This window comes from Pristis pectinata, chromosome 10, assembly GCF_009764475.1.
Source record: "Pristis pectinata isolate sPriPec2 chromosome 10, sPriPec2.1.pri, whole genome shotgun sequence".
Classification (NCBI taxonomy): Eukaryota; Metazoa; Chordata; class Chondrichthyes; order Rhinopristiformes; family Pristidae; genus Pristis; species Pristis pectinata.
This window is the reverse complement of record NC_067414.1, coordinates 61045282-61072769: the sequence shown is the minus strand read 5'-3', so window position 1 is coordinate 61072769 and position 27488 is coordinate 61045282. Positions and strand designations below refer to the sequence as shown.

The 27488-nt window shown below is 38.3% G+C and overlaps 1 protein-coding gene across 1 annotated transcript; it reads right to left on the bottom strand.

Annotated features, from left to right (window-relative positions):
• Positions 1 to 348: 348 nt before the first annotated feature.
• On the bottom strand, positions 349 to 23390 carry fam166c (family with sequence similarity 166 member C). The gene is made up of 5 exons (XM_052025421.1): positions 23296 to 23390; positions 18069 to 18342; positions 15944 to 16056; positions 2134 to 2277; positions 349 to 490 (listed from the first exon to the last, which is right to left on the bottom strand). Exons 1-5 carry the CDS (start codon positions 23367 to 23369, stop codon positions 349 to 351), a joined length of 747 nt encoding a protein of 248 aa, XP_051881381.1. The 5' UTR covers positions 23370 to 23390.
• Between the last annotated feature and the right edge of the window lie 4098 nt (positions 23391 to 27488).

Below are 27488 nucleotides of genomic sequence, written 5' to 3'. Positions count from 1 at the left end.
AACCAGTGTTGATATGAGTGCAAAATGTCATTAGGATAGAAGTGGAAGAATAGTTGGATTGCTTCATCTGATCCCTAAGACCAGATTGATCTGATATCAATTTCTCTATTTCCCCCATCACCCACTTAGTTGAATAGTCAACTGGATTGTTTACTTGGTTTGTAAATGGAAAATTATCAGGGTAGGAAGAAACAGTATAAAATCAATGCTATTGCAGTCTGAGCCATTCATTCATTCCCTTGGTGTCAGAGGGGAGAGAAATAATGACAAAAATAAGGAGTGAGTACACCTTTTATTACGATTCAGACCATAAACTAGTTAAAAAGGCACTTTTTTTTTTGCAGTGAGTTATTTGTCTTCACAAAAGTATGTTGTTCGATCATATCCTGCTTGGTAGTCACTAACCTTCTGGGGACTGCATTGTAGTGGTGATGTTGGACCATTACCACCAAACAGCATCCCCTTATCCAGTGATGGACAATGCCAGTATCTGCAAGAAATACAAATTGGTTAAGGAAATAGCATTTCTTTAAGATGAAGCACTTTGTATAATAGGAGTTTGCTTGTTTAATAAGGGTTCTCAACAATAAATCCTGCTTTTTTTAAAATGTGTTTTTATACATTAAACAGCATAACAAGTGCATTTCTGAAAATGTACCCAATAACAATGCTCATCATGCAGTGCAGCAATTAACATTCAGACTAACATGAACCTTGCTTGCTTTTCAAGAATTGGCTCTGTAAAGTTGAGTGAGGGCCAAGACTTGTGGTGATTAACTGGCTCAGATACTGATAATGTGCCTGAGAAGTTGAAGCAAAGTTTGTCTGTTTTCACTTGTAAATGAGACCAAAGAGACTCTAAGTAGAGGATAGTCATTGATATTTCCATTAGGAAATTTGGGAGAAGCTTCATAACACAGAGTGCTCACAATTTTCAATCTGTTATCATAGAATAGTTGAGATGAAGCTTTTAAGGGGCAATTATAAAGACATGAGAGGGCAGCACAGCTAGTAGATTCGCTGCAAGGCGGGTTCAATCCTGACCTTGGGTGTTGTCTGTATGGAGTGTGCACGTTCTCCCTGTAACCGCATGGGTTTCCTCCAGGTGCTCTGGTTTCCTCCCACAACCCAAAGACCTGCAGGTTGATAGGTGACTTGTAGAATCTGAGGGAGTTGGTAGTATGGGGAGAATAATTTTTTTTAAAACAAAGTATTAGTGTACATGGGTGAATGATGGTCAGTGTGGACTCAGAGGGCTGTTTCTGTGCTCTCTTTCACTCTATGGCGAAGAATGGGATGGAAACACGACTACAGATGCTGGAATTTAGAGCAACACACAAGATGCCAGAGGAACTTAGCAGGTCAGGCAGCATCTATGGAAGGAAATGGACAGTCGACATTTCAAGTCGTGACCCTTCATCTGGACTGACAGCAGAAATCCTCAGTAGAAAGGGGTGGAGCAAGAGCTTGGATGTAAAAGGCAGATGGAGAGGAGAATCGGAATAGCAACAGAAACTGGGAAGTGATGGGTGGAAGCAGCAAAGGGGGAAGGATGATGGACAGTCCTTGCACTCTTATGGATCCTAAGTTACCCAGTGCCAAGTTGCCAATATTGCTGTAAGGAAACATCCATAGCTTCAAACATAGCACGTCCTTCATTGAAACTTGTGTAGTAAACTTGCAGTGAAAGAGACCACCTCATAGGAAAGGTAGAAACTGTGTGATACCAACTCGTCAAGTAGTCTCTACACTAATTATGATCACCTAAATGAGTCAAATAGGTGTTTTCTCTTCATTGACCTGGATTTTTACCTGTTTATTCACTCCTTCTAGGAGGTTGCATGGTTTCCAGGTATGCTGGGATGGTTTTCTGTGAATATATTGTTAAGTGCATTGGATTATGGTTATCTGAGACAGTCTGGTTGAACCAGTGGATCTTTCCCTGTCCATTGTCATCTGGATGTTTTGCTTCCCTAGTTTAAGGATGTGGAGATTTGTTTAAATATCTAGTACAATTACTATTTTCTAAAACTATAAGTTAGTCCATCTCATTTCTAAGGTAGGGATACTTCCTGGATATTAAAATAAAGCTTATTACTCTACTCCTTGATCAGGGCAAGTAATTCTACTCACGGAGGTTTGTTCATGGCAACACCCGAATATCCTTTTGGAGAGATGCACAGAGCAGCTTCCAAGTTATCTTTGCAGTGACTGTCCAAGTACTCGCGTGGCCAGGAAATGTAGTTAGGAGAAGGACAATCATCTTTGTCTCGTTGGCTGTTTGAAAAATGTTCAGGAGAAGGGTTAGTTTGTTTTTTCAATAGCTCTGTTTATTGTTTTCATTTCTTTTCTCTTGATATCCCAATGGACATCAACTAAATTAAATTGGCTTGTACATATGGACATGAAGTTATTTTGGATTCATTGTATAGTTATTGTACAAGTAAACATCTTAACAGTCTTTATTGTGTAAAACAGTCTTTATAGTGTATAGAAATAAAATAGCATTCAAACTTATTAACATGATTTGAATCTGTAAGAGATCAACATACTGGAGAAAAATGTTGTGTGGTTTTCTGTCTGCTTGAACTGAATTATTATGACTTAATTGAATTATTCTATTCCACTAGCTAACACTTCAGTTCCAAGACCCTTTGACTGATAAAGGACCTGAAACATTAACTCTGTATTTCTTTCCAAAGGTATAGCCTGACCTGAGTATTGCTAACACCTTCAGTTGTTATTTCAAACTTCAAGCATCTGCAGTTTCTTGAGAGGTTTTCATATTCTATCCCACTAGATGGCATTGGTGAATCATCAGTTATATTTTGCAACCAAAATCTGCCCAGTTTACCCAACCTATTTTAATGTGTTACATGCTGCAAATGTGTGCTCATGCACATCTCCTCCTATTTTCACACTTCATGCCTAGATTGAAGCTCAGGAAATGCAGAAGCTCTCAACCTATCTCTTCCACCTTGTCACTCCCTAAAGCCTCCCCCTTTGACCAAGCTTTTGGACACATTTGTTTCCTATGTGGCGCTGAGTCAAATATAGTCCAATTCAAGTTACAGTATAGCATTTTGAAGTGTTTAAAGTTGCTAGATAAATGCAAATGTTATTGGCAAACATTAAGGCTGGTATCATTTAAGTTCACCTGCCACTTAGTGTAATTGGTATGAGTCAGCAGTATAATGTTGAATAGATTGATTAAGTCAGTGAAGCTTGGTTTTAATTTGGATGGCACAGCTCCAAGCTGGATTGAGAGAAGGAACCAAAGCAGAAATTTTGTTTCAGAATGCTACACAATGGATGGATTTTGATGTCTGCTGATATCACATTTAATGAATTCTGTGAATCATTGTTTGGCTGTGATTTTGCATAAATTAACAGGCCATTAATGTGTCAAATGTTATAAACACACTGTATGGTGCTCTTAAAATTTGCTGTAAAACTCCATTTTATTAACAATTTTCTCAAAACCATTAATAAAAACACCTGGAAACTTGGAAAACAAACTGGAATTTCCATAGATCATCTAAACATCAAAGCAGAGCATTGTATGAAAGTAATTGTTTTGTCTTCCCTCCTATCTGCTTCTGTGGGTGGAATTTCCTGTGTATTTACATCTGGACATGCATGTATTGGAGGCAAAAACAGTACTTCTAAAGTAACATTATGGAAGCAAATACACACCAGTTTCTTCTAATTTTTTGATCCAATTCCAGTGTGCATTTCATTTCATCCCATTTTTTAAAAAGCTCCACTCCCAGGCTTAAAAAGTGCAGTTTTATTGAAATTTTTCAGGGTGTTTTATTATGATGTAATAATACTATTTCTTTAAACGTTAAATGGCATCTGTACAAGATGCTCAGAAAATTTGAAAAGCTTCCACAATTGCATGTTGCTGTGTCTAATGTACAGGAATGATGGTTAATTTGTAACTTCAATGTTCACGTTTAAAGAATGACTTTCACACTTCCCTCAAGCCTTGATTATTATCGTGTTTTTTACATTAATGAGGTGGAGAAGACACTTGAGTAAAAATATAAGTGCACAGAAGTACAAAAGTGAAATTTTGCATATAACCTCCAAATTAGTCTCCCTGGAAATTCCACCCATGCACAGGAAAGAGCAATTATAGAAATGGCATGTAGAAAGATCTGCTTTTGTAACTGAGAATGGAAATGCCATTCATTCCCTTGCCCATTCTGCTTCTCAATTGCTGCTTAAACTCAATCCCAGAAATGCTTGTAGCTGTTGTGACACTCTCGCCTGCTCACTCTCCTCCCATTGAGGTCAGAATTTAGACTGATCCTTGAGATTACCCTCAGGCATAGAGAAGTCTTCAAGCTGTAACATATGGAACAGCTGGTCTGTAGGTGATGTAAGTGTCATCTGGGAATGGAAGAAAAAACAGTAAAAGGATGAAACTAACTCTAAGGCTGAAAATCAACCAGGTTTCACATTCTCTTGCTGCTTCTGTTTCATGTCCATTGCTTACTACTTCCATGACGATTTTGAGAATAGCATCTACACACAAATGGATTTTTCATCAAGTATCCTAAGATTGGGTGGAGGCTCTGTGTTGCTTGGTAACCTAGTTATATCCTGCTTTAGGGTAGTACCTTTGCTGAAGTTTCCATTCCAACTGGGTTGAACATCACATCAGCACTGCCCCACAATCTTGAAAGTACACAATGCACACATTCTGATCAGGTTTGCCCTCAGTCACAGGCCTGAATCTTATGTCATAATTGTGTAACCAAATAATTAATGCAACAATGAATTGCTTTTAATTTTTAAAAACAAATTTCTTATTTGCCAATGCTCCTTCATCTATTTTGTGCATGAACTGGATCACATAGTATTAGATTTTCTATGAATTCCTCTTCGGAGGTTTCCCTATCCATGCAGCTGTGTCTTTCTGCACCACCTCTGCTCAGATGAGACTGAAGCTCTCTACACAATACTGTCATAGAAAAGTAACTTTGTTCCTAAACTTTTACAGCTTTAGTATTTTACAGGGTCCTGTTTGTTGCTTTCTTTTCTCCCAAACTCTGGTTTAAGGATTTATTGTCTCGCTCATTCTACTCATCACAATATCATCCAACTGAACAAATGCCACAGTATTTAAACATCAAACTTTCAACTGTATTTAGTGTGAGATTATGTATTATTTACCTATTACTAACGTAGACATTTACACACTCTGGAAAAACACTTTCATGAATGTCAGTTATCAATAATTGTTTTTAATGAATACACAAAATTAGTAAGATAGTCACAAATATAGTAAATGCAGGAAAAAGTCAATTGCTTAGCATAGTGTCTGACAGATGGAAGTTTCGCTTCTTGAATCTAAAATGGTTGGCCTTCCAGTTTAATTGGAATTGGTGATATTTGCTCAGTCCACCTGGAACAGATCCTGGGTATTTTGAAGCATTTTTTAAATTGTTTTTGTCAGAGCCCACTGCCATCCTGTTTATTTACTTTCAATGATATTGAGATGCTTATCCATCAGTAGCAGTCCAAATGAGTTTGGCTAACTGGCGGGGTGGGGGGCACTGCAGTCGTAAACATTGAGTCCACCTGCCTTCACTGGAAGGGTTTTGAAATATTTTTACTTTGAGGATCTAACTTTCAGGTGGTAGTTCTAAGTGTTGCTGAAGAATCCTCATCCGGTGCAGTAGTGTAGCAGTTAGCATATGCTATTACAGCACCAGTGACCCAGGTTCAATTCCGACCACAGTCTTTAAGGAGTTTGTACATTCTCCCTGTGTCTGTGTGGGTTTCCTCTGGGTGCTCTGGATTCTTCCCACATTCCAAAGACGTACAGGTTAGGAAGTTGTGGGCATGCTATGTTGGTGCTGGAAGTGTGGCGACAATTGCAGGCTGCCCCCAGAACAATCTACGCAAAAGATGCATTTCACTGTTTTGATGTATGTGTAACTAATAAAGGTATCTTGTGTGACTTGCCTAAAAAGGGATAAGTATGAGGGAGTTTTGGGGAGTTGGCAAGGTATCCCTTCAGTATCCTGAAGATAGGTGATGTTGGTTCCTGAATTTTTCACTTCATTCATTTCATATAGAACTTCCAGCTAATCCTATTGTGTGTCAGATTTTTGCCTTCCATCTACTGTAAAAATCAATTATTTAGTTGGTGTATGATGTACACTGCAAGCTTAGCTCCTACACACTGTTAACAAGTGGGGTTGTCAGCCCTGGCTGGATGTGTACAAAGAGATTTAACTACAAAACCTCCTTTGCTCTAACTGCTTTACACCATGCTCCCTGCATTTGTTGCTGAAACCATCTATTCCCATTGCCACCGGAAAATGACCAGACTCTTCAAAATTCCAGGAGATATTCCCAGTGCCAGCAATATTTGTAATTCATAATCTCCTTTCAATGCACCTATGATTTTTATCCTGGGCAGCACCCAGCAGAGTCCTGGGATTAATCTGCAAATCCTAGAGATGCCATAACAATCCAGGAGGATTGGCAACCCTTCAGGTAGGCTTTGTTCCTCATTAGGAAGCTGGAATTTTTCCAGATTGGAGACAAATATATCAAATAATATGTAGCTCCATGGAACAAAACAGCCACAAAAACGCAAGCCAGTAATGAGAGGCATATTTAAATCACTGATGTGTATATTACTTGGCAATAAACTTTTTAAAAAGAAACAATTTAAATTATTCTGTCTCGGCTGCTTTGGCACAGTTCCAGAGAATGACACATCATGAGAGTAAGGGAAAACATGCATCCAATGAAACATCACTTTCCATTAAATATAAATGTTAATTGGCCATTGGAGAACTCCTGCCTTGGAATACAAATATTAACTCTTAAATCTTTCTTAGTAACTGGAAACTAAGTTTACAACTTTCAATCAGACTGGATGCCAAAGCAGCAGTTCAAGTTTTTGTCTTCAGTTCAGTGATTTGGTTGGCAGTAAATAAGGCACAGGGCATGTTACATACAAAGTCATTTACAAAACAACTTTGGCATAACAATCATTCAGTTACTTAAAATTAGATCTCTTTAAAATATGAAGTGAGAACTTGGGGGGGGGGGGGGAATTAAAACTAGATTAAAAAAAACTAGAAAAAATAAACCAAAATTCAGAAGTCAATCATTTGTCAGATTTGTAAATATTGTTCATCCTGGAATTCCTCATTTTCCCCCAGAACTGTGAAGCTTGGTTTTATTGCAGACTTCTAGTATGTGTGGAGGAAATGGCAGGTGTAGGCTACCAGCAGATATGCATAAGGCAAATTATGCATAATAAAGCAATTTATCAATTAGCTTATCAAAATACAAAACATTGCTGATGCTGGAAATCTGAAATAAGAATGGGAAATACAAGAACTGCTCAGGAGGCAGCAACTGGAGAAAACAGCAGGATTGGGTCAATAACCTCTCAGAACTAGAGTGATAAAATAAGCACGTTTTGAGTTGCGGGGGAGTGGAAGGAGAACCAAGGTTAGAGAGGAAATCAATAGGATTCACTGAATCCTACTAGTGCTATCTAAAGAGGGTGGGGTGAAAGTTTGTTAATCATTGCTGGTCTGTCTGGAGGAGTGTAAATACAGGATGAAAAATGATGGTAGGAGAGAGGAGAAAACAATGCTGGAAATGAGATGTAGAATACTTACTGAAAATCTGAAATTATGCTCAAAAGTCCATTTTTATTACTTCTTCATGAGACTTTGGTGTCACTGGTAAGGCAAGCATTTATTGCCCAACCTTCACTGGCCTTTGAAAACTGGTGATGAGCCATGACCTTGAAGTTGCAGTCCTTCTGGTGAAAATATTCTAACAGTGACAATCTTTGGCAAGTTCCTGCAGCACATCTTATAAAGAGTACACATGGCAACTGCAGTGCTGTGGAGTTGTGGGAGTGTGTGTTCAAGAAGTCTGAGTGCCAATCAAGTGGGCTGCTTTCTACTGAGTGGTACTGAATTCAAGTATTATGGTACTGCAGTCATTCATCTCCCTTAGGCAAGTGGAGACTTTACACCATTTGTATTGCATATCAGGAGTGAAAAGTCTTTGGGAGTGACTAAGTGACTCACTCAGATGGTGTTGGATGCCCACTATCTAACTTTTCCTTATAACTGTCATATTTATATGGTGAGTATAATGGTTAATCCAAGATGCTGGTGGGAATTCAGTAATGTGAATGCCATTGAATAGCCAGGGGAGATTGACCAAACTGGAGATGGTCATTATCTCTCAATTGTGAAACACAAATGTTACTTAGCACTTATCAGCTCAAGCCTGAATGTCGACTGGGTCTTGCATTACACAGGGATAAGTTGTTTCATTTTCTGTGGAGTTGAAATTGGAACTGAATTTCAACACCGACCTGTTTAAAAAGTGCCTTTGTATAATAGGTATTGTGTGAGAAATATTTGGGCATATTTTCCTAGTTTTTAAAACCATCCAAGCATTTACATATTTGAGAAGATAATTAAATGTAATGAGAGATTTTAGAATGAATTTGTTCAAGTACAGTTTGCATATATTAAAGTTGTTATATGGTAAAAGTTCTGGTATGTAACAAAAAAACCTTTTTTTTAAATAGCATGGAAATTACAAACTGCTGTGAGTTAACCAATAGCACTTGCTGGAGTTTGGGCATTTGTTCTAACCTCTTGATGTTTGCAATGAACTAAAGAAAAATGCTGCTTGTCATGTAAAACTGGCTGATAATGTCAAGCGGTGTGTTAAAGAGACGAGGATAAGAGTATCTACATACAAGTGCTACCTCTAAGTAAAGGAGTAGATGATGCAATGTAGTGTCAACAAGTGCAAGAGAATGGACATTAGAACAATAAAAAGATGCTTTACAACTTCATTGGCAAAGGAAATGGATGTATGAGAATATTGATTATTCAGTAAAAGTTGTCAGTCTTGTAGTGGTTACTAACAAACTGCTGTTTCAATCCATCTCAAAGGTTGATTTTATGCCATAAGAGATTCCAGATAAATTTTGTTAACTGCAATTCTCTGTTCCATTACACTCCCTAGTGCCCTACCATTCATAGTACAAGTCCTACACTAGTCTGACTTTCCAAAATGCATCACCTTACACTTGTGTATTGAAATTCATTTGCCACTCCTCCACCCACTCCCCTAACTGATCAAGATCCCCCTGTAATCTACAATAATCTTCACTATCAACAACCGCCTAATTTTGTCATCCACATACTTTACTGATCAAGCCTTGTGCACTCGCATCCAAATCATTTATATAAATAACGAATAACAAGGGTCCCAACACCGACTCCTGCAGCACACCACTCATCACTGGCCTCCATTCCAAGAAACAACCTTCAACCACCAACCTCTGTTTCCTATCTCAGTCAATTTTGAATCCAGGTAACAAGCTCTCACTGGATTCTATTGGGACCTAACCTTCCAGACCAGCCTATCTTGTCAAAGGCCTTGATAAAGTCCAAACTGTGAGGTGATGCATGTTGGTAGGATGAATGTGGAATACAAGTAAGATGCTAAAAAGGGTGTGGGACCAGAGGGGCCTGGGAATATGGGAGCACAATTTGTTGAAAGCGGCAGGGCAGGCTGACAAAGTGGTTCATAAATCCCAAAATTTTCCATGGCTTATCTAGAGAGGCAAATTCTACAAAAGCAGGGGACTCGTGCTGAACCTTTCTACGATACTGGTCTGCCCTCAGCTGAATGATTGTCACCTCATTGTAGAGGGATGTGGAAGCACTGGGGGAAAGATCAGAGGAAATTTGCATGAATGAATAAATGGTTCCTGGGATGGAGAACCGTTACATGGACAGGTTGGAGAGACTGGAACTGTTTGTGAAGAGAAGATAAGAGGGAGATCTGATTAAAGTACATAGAATGATGAATGGTCAAGACAGAGTGGAAGTGGGAAGGATTGGTGAAGGGATAGAGGATTAGAAGTCACAGGTACAAATTAAAAGGGAAGAGAATTTAGGGTGATGTGAAAATTTTTTTTTTACACAGCACTTAGCTGGTATCTAGAATGTGGAGGCAGGTTTCATTGTGATCTTCAAGAAGGAATCAGATATAGTGAGAATAAATTTGCAGTGCTACAGAGGATGGCTCAGGAAGGTGGAACTAGTAGGCTACTCTGGTAGAGAGCTGGACCTAATGGGCTGAATGGCTACCTCCTGTTCTGTATCCATTCTGTTCCTAAGTATTGTGCTTTAGCACAAACTAATGTCATAATGAAGTACCCATCCACTGTGTGTAAGTGCATGTGTGTCTGCCAATGCACCACAGCAAAGTTGTACATTGCCTGGCCCCTTTTCAGCAAAAAAAAAGCAGCTGTGCACTGCCTTTTATTCCGCATCAAATGACTGCACATCTATCAATGTGCAGACTGATCCAAAGCATTAACATTGCTGTATTTTGTCCTTAAAGGAGCTGTTCTAATCAGGAAATGCTACTGGTAATCTTGTGGGTTTTTAATATTAACAGAAAAATCTTTGACCACCAGAAACTAGCACTGTTTTCAGATCCCATACTAAATGTGTAATTGTGAAGCTGAATCAATGTGTAGAGAGGTTTACTATAAAGATGTCAGTATTTGACTGGACAAGCATTTAAGAATTTTCTTGTTTCGATTTGAACCAGCAACTCCCAACACTGATCATTGTAATGTGCACTTCTGACAAAGTCTGCTTAATTATATGATTCAAATGGCTCTGGTTAAATGGTGAATTGATTTGATGCATTAACATTGGGGAAACAGATCAGGGCAGCAAACTTCAATTGAAGTAATGTTTATCAACGTCCAATATTGCTGTCTGTCACTCTTTGTGTCAAGCTCTACAAATGATGTCAAATTAAATCTGTACCCTCAAGCATTACAAAACCAGGCTACTTTTCTGAAATATCAGTGAATTTACAAAAGTAAAACCAGGATGGATGGCGATTCCAAAATACCCATTGGATGGATAGTGACACTGGACATGCATCAATACAGTCATAAAATGACTGGAACTGTTTGAACATTTGAATGACACACAACTTGAATAATCGTGAATTGATATTTTCCCAGATCAAAAATGTAATCATCTATCCATCCACCTTTGTGTAAACATACTTGTTTATAGCAGAAATGTAACTTGCTACTAGAAGCATCACAAAGACTACCATCACTAACTGATGGTCCAGTGAGGATGGTGTTAAAGTACTGATGGTCCTACAATGTACAGTACATCCTCCTTGACCACCCAGCTGGTAATCCAGCAACATCAGCATATGTTTTACCAGAAAATCACATCAGAAGGTGAGAGCAGAAAGCTGATCCATTTTGAGATGAGGGCTTTCTCCTCTTGTGACTTGGTAACAATGTTTGCCTGATAATGCTCTTGTGAAGTAACAGGGACCATTTTGTTACATTTATAGGTGATACATAATTGCAACTTTTTAAAATAGTCTTTAGGGAAGAAGATCTGCCATCCTTGTCTGTTCTGACCTAATGTAGCTGCAGACCAAGCCAATCAGCAACCATCAAAACTCTATTTTGAAATAGCCTCAAGACTCGCTCATATAAAAATTGTTGCACATTGTTGTCCATGTTTGGTTTGTCCACAATGGCTCAATAAGGCACCTCACCACCACTTTTTCAAAGGCAGGGATGGGCAATTAATGCTAGTCCTACATCCTATAAATGCAGGTTGCTGATTGGAGAAAAAAATACAATTTCTCAACATTGTAAAGGAGCATTAGAATCATCTTGGGGGGTGGGGGGGAGGAACAAAACAGCAGACACTGGGAATCTGAAATAAGTATACTGGAAACATTTGGTACCTATGCAAAGAGAAGTGGAGTTGATATTTCAGATCAAAGACCCTTCATCAAATCTGGGAAGAAGTTATTATCAACTTGTGGGAGATGGATGGGGTGGGACATGGGAAATATCTCTGAAGCGAGGCCAGGGTTGCCCTGGAGATGAGCTGAAAATGATGTCATCAAGCTGCTAGGTTAATGAAGACATTTGGGGAGAAAGAACGTGGCCTCTTATTTAGAAGAGTTCTGACCCGATGCTAATTAGATAGTGAGAACACAGCCAAAGGAATGTAAGAGTTATGAAGTGCTGGGCTGCAGGATGTGCCCAGCAAGGCAGGCTGTGCTTGTATATGGAAAGAAAACATGATCCAATATCACAGATGGATGAACCTGATCAATTCTAGTACTGACAGAAAATGAGTTACCTGTTGTAGAATTTGACTTTGGGTTCTACAGGACTGCAATGTGCCCAGACAAGATGAGGTGCTGTTCCTCAAGTTTCGCTTCACTGTTCCACTCTGACCCATCTGTCTGTGGGTCAGAGTGGAAGAGATAAGTGGCAAGCAATACAAAATTCAGTTGCCCCCGTTGAAAGAACGCTGATGATCCACAAAACCAATAGCCAATCTGTTCTGTTAAAGGGTCTTCAGCACAAAATGTTGTTTTTCATTTCCACAGATGCTGGCAAACCTGAGTGTTTCCAGCACTTTTTTATTACACATGATCCAAGTTTGTTTTATCCAGTGTAGGGGAAACCTTATCGTGAATGTCATAAGTGCAAATAAATCTGTGCTTCACCTGGAAAATCTTCTTGCAACCCTGGATGGTGAGAAGCGAAGAGGTGAAAGGACAGCTTTTATTTCTGTTGCATGGTTGCAAGTGTCCTAAGATGAGTGGTTAGTGGGGACAGAAGAGCAGACCCAGGAGCTGCGAAGGGAACAGCCCCTTTGATATGCTGAAAGCAGAAAGGGGGGGGGGTAAAGGAAGAGGTGTTATTGGAGATGGTGGAATTACAAAGGATGATCAGTTGAACACAGAAGCTGGTGGGGTGGAAGGAGAGGACTAGGGGAATTCTATCCTTGATCAGACCAGCAAGGATACAGGAAACAGATGCAGTCAAGAACTCAGTCAATTGTGGCGAAGGCACTTGGGTGATAACTTTGTAAAGAACCTATGTTCAAGCCACAGGAACAATGCTAAGTTTCCCATTTGCCTGCCATTAATTCTCCATTCAATTCCACTCTAATCTATCTGCCATCCTGCACTGCTATAACAAGGCCTATACAATCTTGAGGGATTGCACCTGCAGCCTTCACTTGGTGACTTCAGGTAACTTGCTTCCTCTGTCTGTATCAGAACTGACCAAGTCACCCACTGTGGAATTGGCTCGGTTTTTCCTCTCTCCATGAGCACAACCTGACCTGCTGGGCATGTCCCACTGGAATAAATTTCACAACGTTCTGTGTTCTTTTTGTTTACATTCTCTCTCTAAACCCCTATTGACTAGGAGACCTTTGCAACCCAGATTTTGCCATATCATGGATATTCCTTTTTTCCTATCGTTCCTCCAATTTTTCTGCAACGTGAAACTGTTTTTCTCGTTACCAGTTTTGATGAATTTTATAACTGTTTATAACATTTTCCATAGATGCTGTCCAACCTGTTAGGTGTTTTCCAGTATTTCTATTTTGGAAAAACCATTGTGGTTAATTTGAAGATCTCTTCTAGGAACAATTTTTTTTTAAATTTCATCTTCACAAATATCAAAATGTTGTAACATAAACTTCAGAATTGAGATTAAGTAGTTTGAAATTACACAAATGATGTTTTTCTCTACGGAATGAGCTCTCAAAGTTGTAAAGATGAGGTGAAAATTTGAGTTCCAAGTTATTCACTGGAGGTATCTCAAAACAAACATGGTTGAGACTCCCATGTTTCATCTGACTAAAGGGTCATGTCCGATGGTCTACCAAGCTTCAATCCAAGTTTGCCCAAGTGTTTATATCTTGCCCTGTTTAGAGTCAGTGCACTTGTTTGGTTACCAGAAAAAAGGTTGTCTAGTAACCCAATCTTGTTGCCTGAAACCAACAGTGTCTTTTACACCGAGTTTTAAAGGCAACTTGTATTTATTTTTCTGAAAGCACTTCAATGCAGGGTGATTTTAGTTAAAACTATCTTAAAACTAGAATCTTTTTCTTTAGTTCACTTCTACTAAATATCACTTTAAGAAATGCTAACCTTGTAGACAAGAATATTTATGGTGGCTCGTAATGCTCAAGGCTGTATGTAAATCATATGGGAATCTGGAGGATTTTATTAACAACAAATACTCTAAGAATAGATATCCTTTAGTTATATGTGGGTACAGTGGAACTTGCATTTTGTAACACTTCCCTTTCATTATTTGCTGCATTGTTCCTGATTTCTAATTTTGCTGCAATTCAAATGCACATTTTGAGTAAAAATATCTCAACATATTACAGGGATAAAAATCTGTTTCCATTTGGATAATGTATTGATATTAGCTTTAAGGCAGGGGCACATGTAGAAGTTTAGATAAAGAAAAATGAATACACCCGGGATAATGAGCAAATAAAACACTAATCTGGAAGGAAGCTACTTGCATGGATAACAATTGCAGTATTTTGGCAAGGAGTTATCGAAAGATCCAAGGGGAAATTAAGCTTTAAAGCCTGTGCCTTTTGAGTGGGTTGATGTTTGAAAACTTCTTCAAAACATGTAAAGTGGGGACTACAAATGGGGTTAATTCTGGCAATCAGCTGACTTGGCACAGCAAGAGACTTGACACAGCAGGAGACTTGCCTTAAGTGTGCGGGATTGCATTGGGGAAATAGCAATCAACATCCCAAGTTGCTTCAGAAGTTGGACTTGGGTCAGATTTTTTTTTTAGCCTCTAGTTGTACTTACCAGTGATTAGTCATACCTCATGCATAAACTAGTGAACATAACTCAAGTTACACTTATCATGCTTAAAATGAATACTTTGGGCATGATGGACATTTCTTATCCTTTCCATTCATTCTTAAACTTCCTTGGATTGAAATCCATGGTAAAAATCTCCTTTTGTGTAACTTATAGTACTAAAATAAAATCACCTTAAGTGCTGTTGGATCTGATTTTAAAATCTTAGCTTCCATACTTGGGTGAATCTTAACTTCAAATATCAATGTACTCCATCAACCAATCAGGAAGTTGGAATCTTTCCACTGCGCCCTAATTCATGACACAATACTAGAAGTTCAAGTACTGGACTGGCCACACAGATTGAGCTCTGATCGATCCCACAATAACAAGTTTTTAAAAAAAAATAATTAAATGCAAACTTTGATTTTAAAGATTGAATTAGTTTACTATGATCCTTTCCAAAAGTAGATTGCCAACCTACCTAGTTTGGCCCAATCTTATGGGATTTTTCACTCTCTAAATGGGATCAGCAAGCCAATCAATTATGAACAATTAGTGCTATGGAGAATATGAACAAAATCAAAGGGATCTATCGTGATGACACAACCTATAATATTACTGTAGTCACGAGAGACTGCAGATGCTGGAATGCAGAGCAAAAGAACAAGCTGCTGGAGGAACTCAGCAGGTCAAACAGCATCAGTGGATGCAAAAGAACAGCTAACATTTCAGGTAGAGTCTCAGCCTGAAATGTCAACTATCCCTTTGTCTTCACAGATGCTGTTTGACCTGCTGAATTCTTCCAGCAGTTTGTAATATTACTGTAGTTCCCTGGCATGATATTAGTTCCAGAGCCCATGATAAGGTTTTGCTAGCCAGCATCATTTACATCCATGCTGACCACATCCCACTCCCAGGTGAAGGTTTGAAGTATGTACTAGCTAAGATTTTTCCAATTATACCTACTGCAGTCTGCTCATTTCTGCATTCAGGAGGCCTCTGTCTTGGAAAACTTATTTGGTCAGTGATACTGGAAAAATGTACTTGCAAAGTCTTAGCACATTTATGAATAATTAATGGTGTGTACATCCAACTGAAACAGTGTGCATAATTTCACTATGAAGTTAAATGAATATGGCAAATTAAATTTCCAAATAATTTATTAAACACTATTGTTTCAAATTAGTGAAGAAATATCCTACCATGTTATACTCACATATTTGGTAAACAAGGGAATGCATCTTCCTCTTTTCCAGGTAGCACAAAATGATCCACTCGGGGTATTGTGCCTGTCTTGTCTTTGTAGTTCTCCCGGTGTTGCTGAGATAACTAATGAAGATAAATTTCATTAACTATTCAATAAAGATGCAGTTATAAACTATCCAATGTTATTCCTTGCTCTTTGTTTGCCTATGAACCAATAATATGCTTTAAGCCATCCTAAGTAATTTGTAATTCTGTTCTATTGCTTGGCAATATAGTTGTACCCAACTCCTTCCTTTACCATTTCAGTTCTGCAGTATAATTGTTTTCTAACATATTATAACTACATTGGTTGATCCCTTGAATTGTGATGTCACAGTTTCCTGTTTGGCATTAGGAAATATATTTTTGATTCTTTTATAATTGTCTAACGATGTTGTATAATATCAACATGAACAAATGTTATTAATCCACCTTGGCACAAAAATGTGGCTGACACAGTGGCATAACCAGTAAAGCTGCTACCTCTCAGCTCCAGTGACTTGGGTTCAATCCTGACCTTGGGTGCTGTCTACGTGGAGTTTATATGTTCTCCCTGTAACCACATGGATTTCTTCCTAGTGCTCTGTTTCCTTCCCACATCCCAAAGACATACTAGTTGTTTGGTTAATGGTCAGTACAGACTTGGTAGGCTGTGAGGCTTGTTTCCGTGCTATAAGAGTCTGACTCTAAAATCCCAAACATTGGGAAAGATGCAATTAAACAAATTTTGACTCTATAATGAAATACTTGGGATTTGTTTTTTTTCCCATACGTCCTCACTGAGGAGGTGTTGCATCAATGAGACTCGTAAACTTCAAGTCAATGGAAATTTTCAGTGGGTGGAATCGTGCATCTCAGAATAAAATGGCTCTGGTTATTGGAAGTCTTAACTTCCTAGTAGTTCCTGAAAGATGTGACCTAAACCCAACCATCTTTAGCTGCTACTTCAGTGACCATTCTGCCATCACAAGGTGAGAATCAGTGACATTGCTGATGACTGCAGTGTTTGTTTCCACTTGAGCTCCAATAATTAATTAATACATGCCTGCATGCAGCTATACCTAGATAACATTCAGGGCCTGACAAGAAGCAAGTTACATTCACACCACATAATTTCTGATCAATGATCAGATCCAGCAAGAGAAATTCTAACCACCTCATCTTGACAGCCATTAACACTGATATTGCCAAAACCCCCACAATCAACATCCCCAGTCATCATTGACCAGAAGACTAAATGGCTGGGTATCTGAGGTAAGTAATTCTCCTCCTGACTCCCCATTCCCCTTCCACCATCTACATGAGGCAGGAGATGGAAAGTTTTGCATCTGACTCTCAACTGGATTTTTTATAACAGTTGAATTTTCATTCTGGTCATCCCAAGTTTATTTTTCTGGTTAAAATGATTGGAAATAGTTTTCACAAATGTAGATTTAAAGCTGAAATTAAACTTTGCCTGCAACACAGAAATGTGGTCTTTAAAAAGATGGGCAGCCTGTTTTAAAACTCTTATGTTGATCTAAGCAGAAAGTGATTGTCAATTTACCAAGAGCTTGATTTGCTCTTCTAACCCTTGTTTTGGCATAGTACTGCTGTGTTACCCATGAATCTTTGCAGCCCATTTACTTTACATTTTGTGGCACTGCAAAGTGGTTTTAGTTGTGCAGATAAATGGTAATGAAATCAGCCAGCTTGACTCTTGGCCAAAAATGTGAGAACACCAAGGAGGTGGCCCCACAACACTATCAGCTGCAGGGTAACTGCAAACTTCACAAACCGTGAAAGACTCTTCTGCCATCAGCAATACAACCTCTTAAATTTTCAACTTTTTAAAATGTTAATCTTGGTAAGGAATTGTCTTGTCCAAAGCTTTTAAAAACATGTTTCAGTTGGTTCTCAGCATAGAGTAGGAATGGTCATCCACACCATGAATATTCTTTTAAATCACCAACCATGTCAGGGGAAAATCAGGTATGGGTCTGCTTTGAATGGCCAATAGATGATGCAAATCCACACAGACCAGACTCAATTCTCACAAAGTAGATACTGGTGTACAAATGATATAATTGCTCCATTAATTTCAGTTATCTTGTTACCTTATCAAAAGCTTTTATTTCTTCATCCCTGTTGAAATCCACATCGTATCTGGACCACTGTGGCGCATACAGCCATCTATTCCTGTTGCGCAGCCTATTTTCTATCACAAGACATGGGTTGTTGGAATAAATGGTTGGAAATTGCCCTCCTTTGCTGTAAGGACTCTGACTTGTGTTCAGAGCTGACATGCGGAAATCTTCAAAGTATTTCCTGGTGCTGTTTCCATAAGTATCGCCATATGTAAAATTTATTGTTGGAACAAAGCCACGGTATCTGGAATCAAGAACATAATATGAATAGCATGGAATGGATGGTTTATTGCAGCACAGGAAGGGGCCTTTCAGCCTATCACATCTGGTTAAGTAATCCCACTGCTCCTGCTCCCGCTCCCCTTGTTTTTCCCCAAAACCCTGCAAATTGCTCTCTCTCAAGTGCCCATTCAATTCCCTAGAGGAGATATTGATTCCTTATCCATCATCCATACAAACAATTCCAAATCCTAAATAAATAGTTTGGTTTAGTACATGAAACGTCTCATAGCTGAAAGGGCACTGTCCCAATTATTAGTCATTATACAGCAATGAATGAGATATATATGGTGATCCAATCTAACGTCCTATTGCATCCAGATTGTCAGGTTGAGATCTGAGAGTTCTGGAATAGCATGTAATTTGCCACAGAATGTAGTTAGAAAGATTTAGCAGCAGAGTCTGCACAGAGGTAGCATCTTGTGGAATCTGGGTAGGAAATGATAGAGTTATGAGACTCTTTATACCATGCATGATTTTGTATCTGATGTTTATATTTCTGGAGCCAGCAGGAAACCTTGATGATGCGGAAGGATTATAACCTGTCAGAGAGGGAACTAAGCCTTGCTCTTGGTTATTTTAGCTTTGGTTGAGTTGTGCTCTTCTTGCTGACAAAATATTAGCCAAGGTCTGGCTGGCAGCCCAGAGGCAGTCATGTCAATCTTAGCCCAGAGTTCAGACAAGTTTCACACAGCACTGCCACATTAGGGGCAATATTTTTTTAAACATCATGAAACACTTAACAGTAGCAATTCTTTTCCCTTGACGTTGTGCTTGATTGCAGAAAAAAGCAGCTAATTTGGAGTAGACATTCCCTGTTGTGATGGAAACGAATTTTGTATTATGCTGCAGAAATGGGTTAATATTGTCTATAATTTGCACCCATGCCTCCTAGATTCCTTGTATTCACATTCTTTGAAGGTCTATTCCATTCGTAAAGCACATGATGAAAGGCTGACCAGAAAATATTGAGTAGCAAATTACAAATATAGAAGGTTCAAAGTCAGAACATTTTTCACTAGAGGATTATGAGCAGTGTTAAGTGAACATTTCAAAATTCCAAATATTTTGACAGCAAAAGCAAATTTATGCTTCTACTGGTTGGCGCATTGCAATAACATTCCAAAAAGGGGGTGAAATGTTGATTTGTTGATCTGGCTAATATGCATCAGAATTGAAAATTAGAAATGTGGGAACACGGTGCATATAGTATCCTTTTTAAATAAACATTTAAAATGATTTGACATGGCTCTTGCCAAAACTTGCAATGCAGATTTGCATTCTGTACAGGAATGAAGATTAACCTTGAACTATTACAATTGTACAAATGTACTCCATGTGAAACAAAAATGATATGGATTGGCTGTTCACTACATTCAAATGGAATGATTACAGTAATATCAAAACAAATAACTTAAATTTTGAGCAAATGAGTCCAGGGCCACCGAAGGCCACATAACATTTTATTACTTTTGATTAAAAATACAAATGTGATTACAATGTTCTGAATCTTCAAGTCCTTTTCCATGGCAACTGGTGTCATCTCTCAGAATAAACAGAAAATAATTCATGAAGATAGATGAAAATACCTGCACTGCTGATGCATAATAATGGATCAGGAATTTATTTTAAGCAGGGGTATAAACGAATCATCAGAAATGGTTTAGATTGCAGGTCATTTAACATGCCAAGAAACATTCTAAGGGATGTTGGTCTTTAAATAAGAGACAAGTATTCTGAAAATATGTTAAAGGAAAAATAGGTTCTCAGTGAATTAGCTGCTCATTTGGTAAATGTAAACTCCATGAAAAAAACAACTCTAATCTACTGCCAAAAATCCCCATTGTCTGAAAAACATCTAATAGCACATGTTTAAAGAATGTTAGGGCTCCTTTGCAAATCAATATATTTCAAAGGTCATGGAAACAATTCCACATGTTAAACATGCTAGTGTACTGTAAGCTCTTGAGCAGCTTATTTAAAAATTCCTTTCCATCATCTCTAACTTAAACAAGTTTGGTTTGCTATTGTTAGTTGTCATGATAGCTGATGTCAAATATTTCCTATATTTTCATATGACACAGGAGACCATTCCACCCTCTGTGTCTACGTCAGCTCTCAAAGTGATCCCATTACCCTGTAACCTATTCTCCCTCGCGTGTCTACCAGGTCCCTGATTCTCCTGCCACCCACCAGTACTGGGGTTAATTTAAAGTAACTAATTTAACCTCTCAACCAGCATACCTTTAGGATGTGGAAGGAAACTAAAACACCCTTGGGGAAGCCTATGCAGTCACAGGGCAAACATGCAAATGCTACACAGTGCATTGAAGGTCAGAATCAAACATGGCTCACTGGAGCTTTGAGGCATTACCCTGTCACCCCATTCAGGTGCATCTTCCTTTTCTGCAATATCCTTCCTGCAAGATAGAAATCAGTATTACACTCAGTGCTGCAATAGCATGAACTAGTTTTGTCAATCAGCTTGTTTTCTTTAGAATGAATGATTTTACTTTCCTAAGTGAAGGAACAAAGGGACTTTGGAGTAAATGGGGAGCTGAGGTAAAACCTGAGTATTGAATTATGTGGGGCATTTAATTATTCTATATGGAATGATTTTCTTTTACAGAAGGGTTTTAAAAAAAAGTGGACAAAGATTTAAAGTAATTGGTAGAAAGATTAGAGTGGAAATGAGGAAAATAGTTTCTCCCATGGAGTGTTACAGGTAAGGAACCCACTGCCCACAAAAGGTGCAGAGAGAGGAACCCCATCAAATTTACGAAGCAGCATCCTTGATTTCTGGGACTGTAGACCTGGTGCTGGAAGAAAAAATTAAGCTTCCTGCCTCTTTTTCAACAGTTACAAATACAGTGGGCCAAATGGCATCCAACTATATTGTAAATATTCTGATTTATCATTTTACATTGTGTGAATGGTTTCAATAATCTAGTCAATGACCCCAGTCATTCCAACACTTTACCTGTAATTATGCAATGGGTTATCACCACTTAGTTCATAGTTCTGTTTATTGTTAATTCAGGCACTTTGTACTTATCGACATTTTAATTCCCATGTTTCTGATCAGCTTGGCTATTATTACATTGCTCCTGACCTAAAGTTCTCAAAAGATAGTTGCTGACCCTGATGCAGGGTCTTAACTGTAAATGTTGACAATCCTTTTCCCTCTACAGATGCTGTCCAACCAGTGAGTTCCACCAGAACTTTTTTTTTCTCCAGATTACATCATCTGCAGTCTCTTGTGTCTCCATTTTCAATCAGATACAGCCTTGTGGTCATCATCAATGGTTAAGCTCTATCCATTCCAAATCAATGATATCAAATGCCAATTGTAAGGTCTGCAACATCGATCTTTGAGAGATCCTGCTTATTGTCTTGTAGCATTCCAATTTGGCTACTGGCATGACCAAGCCTATCTTTTACTATGTGGGTAACTGCAGGTCTATTTCAATAGCTCCATAATTGTTTTCTGTCCTTTTGGACTGACCACTCATTTAACACTGCAATAGAGGTTTTGCTGATGTCTAGATAAACAATGACTTTGCTTTTGAGGTTCTCTATGTAAAAAGTCAAAGACTTCACAGATTTCTAGCTGCTATGTTTGGCGTTGTTTTCTCAAGCCAAGCTGAAACAGCTTCCGTCACCTTAAACTTCCTTAGGTCTAAATGGCAATAATGACCTTATGGATTAATCTTTATCATTTTATAATGCATTCTTGATAAGTTTCTACATAAAGTGTTGGAAGCAGCAACAAGGGTACAAATTAATTTGTCAACAGTTTATGCTAAGCACGCAAAATAGTAACGGCTGGGTATTGTACTGTAGTGTTGAACCATTCTGCCTCTCAGTTCTATCCAATTTGTCCCATTCCTTTGTATTTTCCCTCAAGTATTGGTCCAATTCCCCCTTTTTTTAAAAAAAAAGAATTTATGAAACCCCCTTTCAGATTTCAGTGCACAATCTCAGGTTGCTGACCCTGATAAGAGTGGAATCAATGTCTTATTTACTCGATTGAAATATTTAATGATTGTGAATACATCCATTTATGTTTGATCGGGTTGATCTACATAACGGCTGTTACTGCAGAGGATGTATTCAAAATGCGATCTACAGTAAGTTACAAAAGCCGGTATTTTGCTGGTATTCAGCATGGTGATTGTAATGACAAATTGACAGCTGAGTTTTCCCGTTTAATAGAACTAAAAGCAACATCAATAACTGGAATTTTAACTGTGGTTTATTAGCGATTGTATCCACTGAATTTCTTAGTTTCCTGCTATGACGCACAGTTTTCTCTCTGCGAAAACCTATTCAACAATTGGAATTTGTCCTGAGCTGTATTTGTTGCCCGTCAGTTTGTTCATCATTGCTTGGACGAGTGAGACTATCTTTGATAGGTTAAATCATGAGTTTACTTAATGTAATTGTTGAATAACTTCAAGTAATGAAATTTATAACCATTTAAACCAATGCCTGTAATCTAAATCTAAGGAACCTTCTAAGCGGCCCCGAGGGGTGGACATTCGGCGTATGTTTGTATAGATGGAATCTACAGTTTCAATCAGTGATTGGCTAAATCTTATTATTAATGGGAAGGGTGAAATTTTGTTGTGATTTATCCTTGACCACGTCGAGACACATCTGAATAAGTTTGGGAATGACTAAAAGACTGAATCTCAGAACAATAGTGGCTTCTGAAGCATTATCAACTGCAACATGAGTGACGTGACAGAACGCTGGGTCAAACTTCTGAACATCAGTTATCTTTTACAACCGACCCAAAAACAGTTTTCAATTTGCTCTCTATACTGCTTGAAGGTTTCCTAATAATGATGTATTCGCCGACTGCACAATGTAACCAATAGTACAAATCCTGACGATGTTAACACTCCTTTCTTACCCGGGCATTAAGGCGGGAGGGATGTATGTGGCATTGTAGTTGGTTATGAGAGTTCCAGCACTACGGGAAGCCATGACTCCAGCACGAAAATGCTGTGAACCACGAAACAGTCGTTTGGAAAAGACCTGGTTTTCTTTACCACTTTTTTTTCTTTCGTTTCCCCAGGAGAGCTGTCAATCAGCGCCGTCCTGTGTGTAACAATCTGTAACCAGGCAACCATACCGCGCTGCCGGCGTGCATCATAGGAAGGGCAATGCTCTCCTAGTGCAGCGGGCTGACACAACCAATGGGCTCTCTGCCATCGCGGAGAGTGCGGCACCCATTGCAAGTTTACACGGGGATATAATGCTTTTGAAATCCACTCTTTTCTAAATCGTTATAATCTGTATCGCTTTGTTATTTAAATACTAATTTGGGTTGAAAAGGAAACAAAGGAAAAATACTTTCTGCTAATCAATCAGCTTAAAGGGGAATTATAAAAATTCTCGGCTAATTAAGATTCTGACCTGCATGCTATACATAAGTATAATAGACTTTTGAACGCGCTTGAAATATTCCTATACACTAAAATAGTAAAATTAAACTAAAACTGAACATTTACAATGAAGCTACTGGCTGCTTTTATTTTGAGCCGAGTGGGGAAAAATCAGATGTCATTTTGTTCCGATTACATTATTCTGCACTACAGTGTAATTAACGCGATTGCCTCGTGTTTCCTGTGAAAATTAATGTTGCTTAAATACAATTTCGTGAACAGTACGTAAAATGAGGCGATTATGACCACGGTTGGTAGCATTTTGACAATCAAGGTCTTGGATCTTTCTACTATGAAAACTCCAAGTTGCATTGGAAATTCATCCTCCAAGTTACCAACTACCAGTAGGTATGTGGAAGTTTGAAAGTACTGTATCAAACATGTTATGCTTCCTTTAGTCCAAAAATATTAATGCAACACCACGGTATGACTGCACACTTGTCTGTTGGCAAGGAAAGCAAGGTAAATTATGGATTAAAAATACCCAGCCTAGAAATCTGGATGCCCAGCACTACACTTTTTAGTGCTGTACACCTGAAATTCATTTGTTTTCTGAAGTATAATGCAATTGCAACTATTTCTAGATGAAATGCAGCTTGCCAAAAATTCAATTTCTGTGGGTTGAGATTTGCCCTTGTATATCTGATGCTATTAAAGGCCAATAAACAAAGGTAATTGGTGTGCCATGCAATTACACTACAGATCAGTTATAAGGGTGCCCACTGTAGACCACTGTATTTTTCAAACTTTTATGTTTAGTTGAACTACACATGCTTTTTAATGTAGACAATCCAATGTGCAAAACATAAGCCAATACTTTCAGGGAATGGAGTTTAGAAGAAACAGTGATATTTTGTTACTTATAGCATCATTCAATATTGCCTCTGGGTTTCATCACTAATTTTTATCTTTCTGGGATGTTTGCCCATGTTCTGTGTGCCCTTTTAATGGTTAATTTCCTTTGTGTCATTACTGACACAAAAATGCATCTCTCCTTAATTGTTTCTCCCACCTACTTGTGTTCTCCCTAATTATGTTTAGTAAATTCATACAAAATGGTAATCTTTTGGAATGCAGAGCTAACCTTTCACTGCATTTCTTTACTGCAATTGATCTCTCTTATTGGGTTTGTCCCTACCAAAGTACTGGAACAATTCTCAAAGTTGCTGACGATATCCAATATGATTGCAATAAAGAAACTCCTTTTATCTTTCCTGACTGTCTGCAGACTTTATGGTTGAGCTGAACACCCTCCCTCCTTCATCACCTCTGCACCATAATCCAGCTGAGTGATGCTGCATTCTCTGGTTCCATTCTTTTCCAGGAGAATCACCTGCAAATGTTTCTCGACTCATTCTTGCACCATAATCTCAAGAATCTCTCTTTGTCGACCTAATTCTGATCTACTTTCTGTCTGTCTGTGATATTGTCTGAGAAAATAGCATTAGCTTCCACATGTTGCTGACGATGCCCAGTCCTACTTCACCACAAAGTCTTTTGGCCCTTCTAACTGCTTCAAAAATTTGAAACAGCCTTTCCAATAGTTGGTACTGGTTGAGAAAAAGTTTCCTTCAGTGAAACAGGAGGAAGATTGACACCATCAGCTCTGATCCCTACAATCAGGGAATACACGGGAATTTGCTGTTTTTTTTTCAAGCATTTAGCTGAGCAAAAGCTCAGGACTCCTGAGCTTTGGCTGAAGTGCAGCCATCAAAGGCAGCATGGTGACACAGCTAGAAAAGCTGCTGCCTTCCATCCAGTGACCTGAGTTGACCATGATCTCTGGTGGTGTCTGTGTGGAGTTTCCATGTTCTCCCATGGATTTCCTCCAGTTTCCTCCCACATCCCAGAGATGTGTGGATCAGTTGGCCATTGTAACTTGTGTAGAAACTGGGGGAGTTGTAGGAATGTGGGGAGACTAAAATAGGATTAATGTAAATGGAGACACGAGAGACTGCAGATGCTGGAAATCTTTAGCAACACAAAGGAGCTGGACGAACTCATCAGGTTAGGCAGCATCTGTGGAGGGAAATGGACAGTTGATGTTTTGGGTTGAGAATCTTTATCAGGACTAGAAAGAGGGGAGATAGCCAGTATAAAAAGTTGGAGGGATGAATACCTGATAGTTGGGGTAGACACATTGAGCTGAAAGTCCTGTTCCTGGTGTGTGACTCTGACTCTTAAATTTAGTTAGGAGCGAGCCCTAGATATTTGATATTCATGCCGCCTTCTTGGACATCAGTGGAAGCCCTCTAAGATATCTGGGGGCTTGATCTTAACTAGAGTTAGTCACAAAGTCATACACCACAGACTTTCCAGTACTCTGCTGACTATGCCTGCTCAAAGTACCATGGCCCCACTGAAATGAATGGGAACAGATGACTGCAAACAAAAGAAAGTAAACATTTTTATTTCATTTTAAATAGCAAATTTGAAACTATTTGCTTGTGTTTTTTATTTTTTAAATAATTACTTTGTAATAGGTTCTGAGTCCTGTGGAATATTTGTGAGTGACAAAGATATTCACATTCAATTTCAGTTACATGGGATGCTGGAGGAAATGATGTGGTCCAAGGGAAGGTAACTGCTGATCACATGATTAGTAGATCTGTCCCCAAAAGATAGGAAATTTTAGCATAACTCAACACTAAGATTGTCACAAATGTCAATTTGCAACACGTTAATCTCAATTTCAACTTGTATTCCTTGTTATAACATTGCTGAAGGTGCCAAGCAGTGGGGTAGAACACTTAATCATAAATTCATTTTTAAGTATGTAATGTCACACTATGATGAATGTAAATCATTATTTTCTTGTTTCTTCCACTTTATGCTTTGACTTTAAGAGTCGATAATTTTAGTTATTTATCTCATTTTAAAAAAAAATCTACAACCTGAAAAGAGAACCTGATCCATGCTAATACCATCCTCTTGCAAGTGAATCATGAATCTATAAATTCAAATCACACTCCTGCACTTGTTTCTTTTTCATGTAATTATTTTTTGTTTTTGCTCTCTTTAATCATGGAATGCAATGAAAATCAAATGAGTTCAATAAAAGCAGACAATCCACTTTATCTGTATACATCCTAATGGCCAAAAGAAGAAAAATCTACCACATTGATCAGATGTATGTGCTTTAGTGGTCTGTCTTAAAAATTTCTCTGGTAGTTGTTTGACTTTTAAAAGCTGAGATTTGGTGAACACGACCAAGCAGAATAACGAACAGTCACTTCAAAATATTGAACATCAATTTTCAGTTCTTGAGGTGATGCACATTTGTGTAAAGGTTTTATTAAACTCATTATTTTGGGTCTGAGAATGTTAATAGCTGAATTTCCTCATTTAACCCATTGTTTGAATAAAACTAATCCAGGCTGTATTCTAGGTCTATGCATTACACAGATTAGTATGATTATTAGTGCATTATAATAACTTAAAGACAATTCATACTATAATTGTACTCTCAGGTAGTTCTATGATAAGAACTTAGTCTTCAAAAAATGCTAAAGTAGGATACAAACATGAAATTAGCAAGGGGTAAAAGTTTTATATTGGTTTATTATACCCATGTCCCTTTTTACTAACCTTGTCTGATATGCCTTATATTGGACTTTATTTCATGTATGAAGGAAAATTCTTGATCTGATAAAATAAC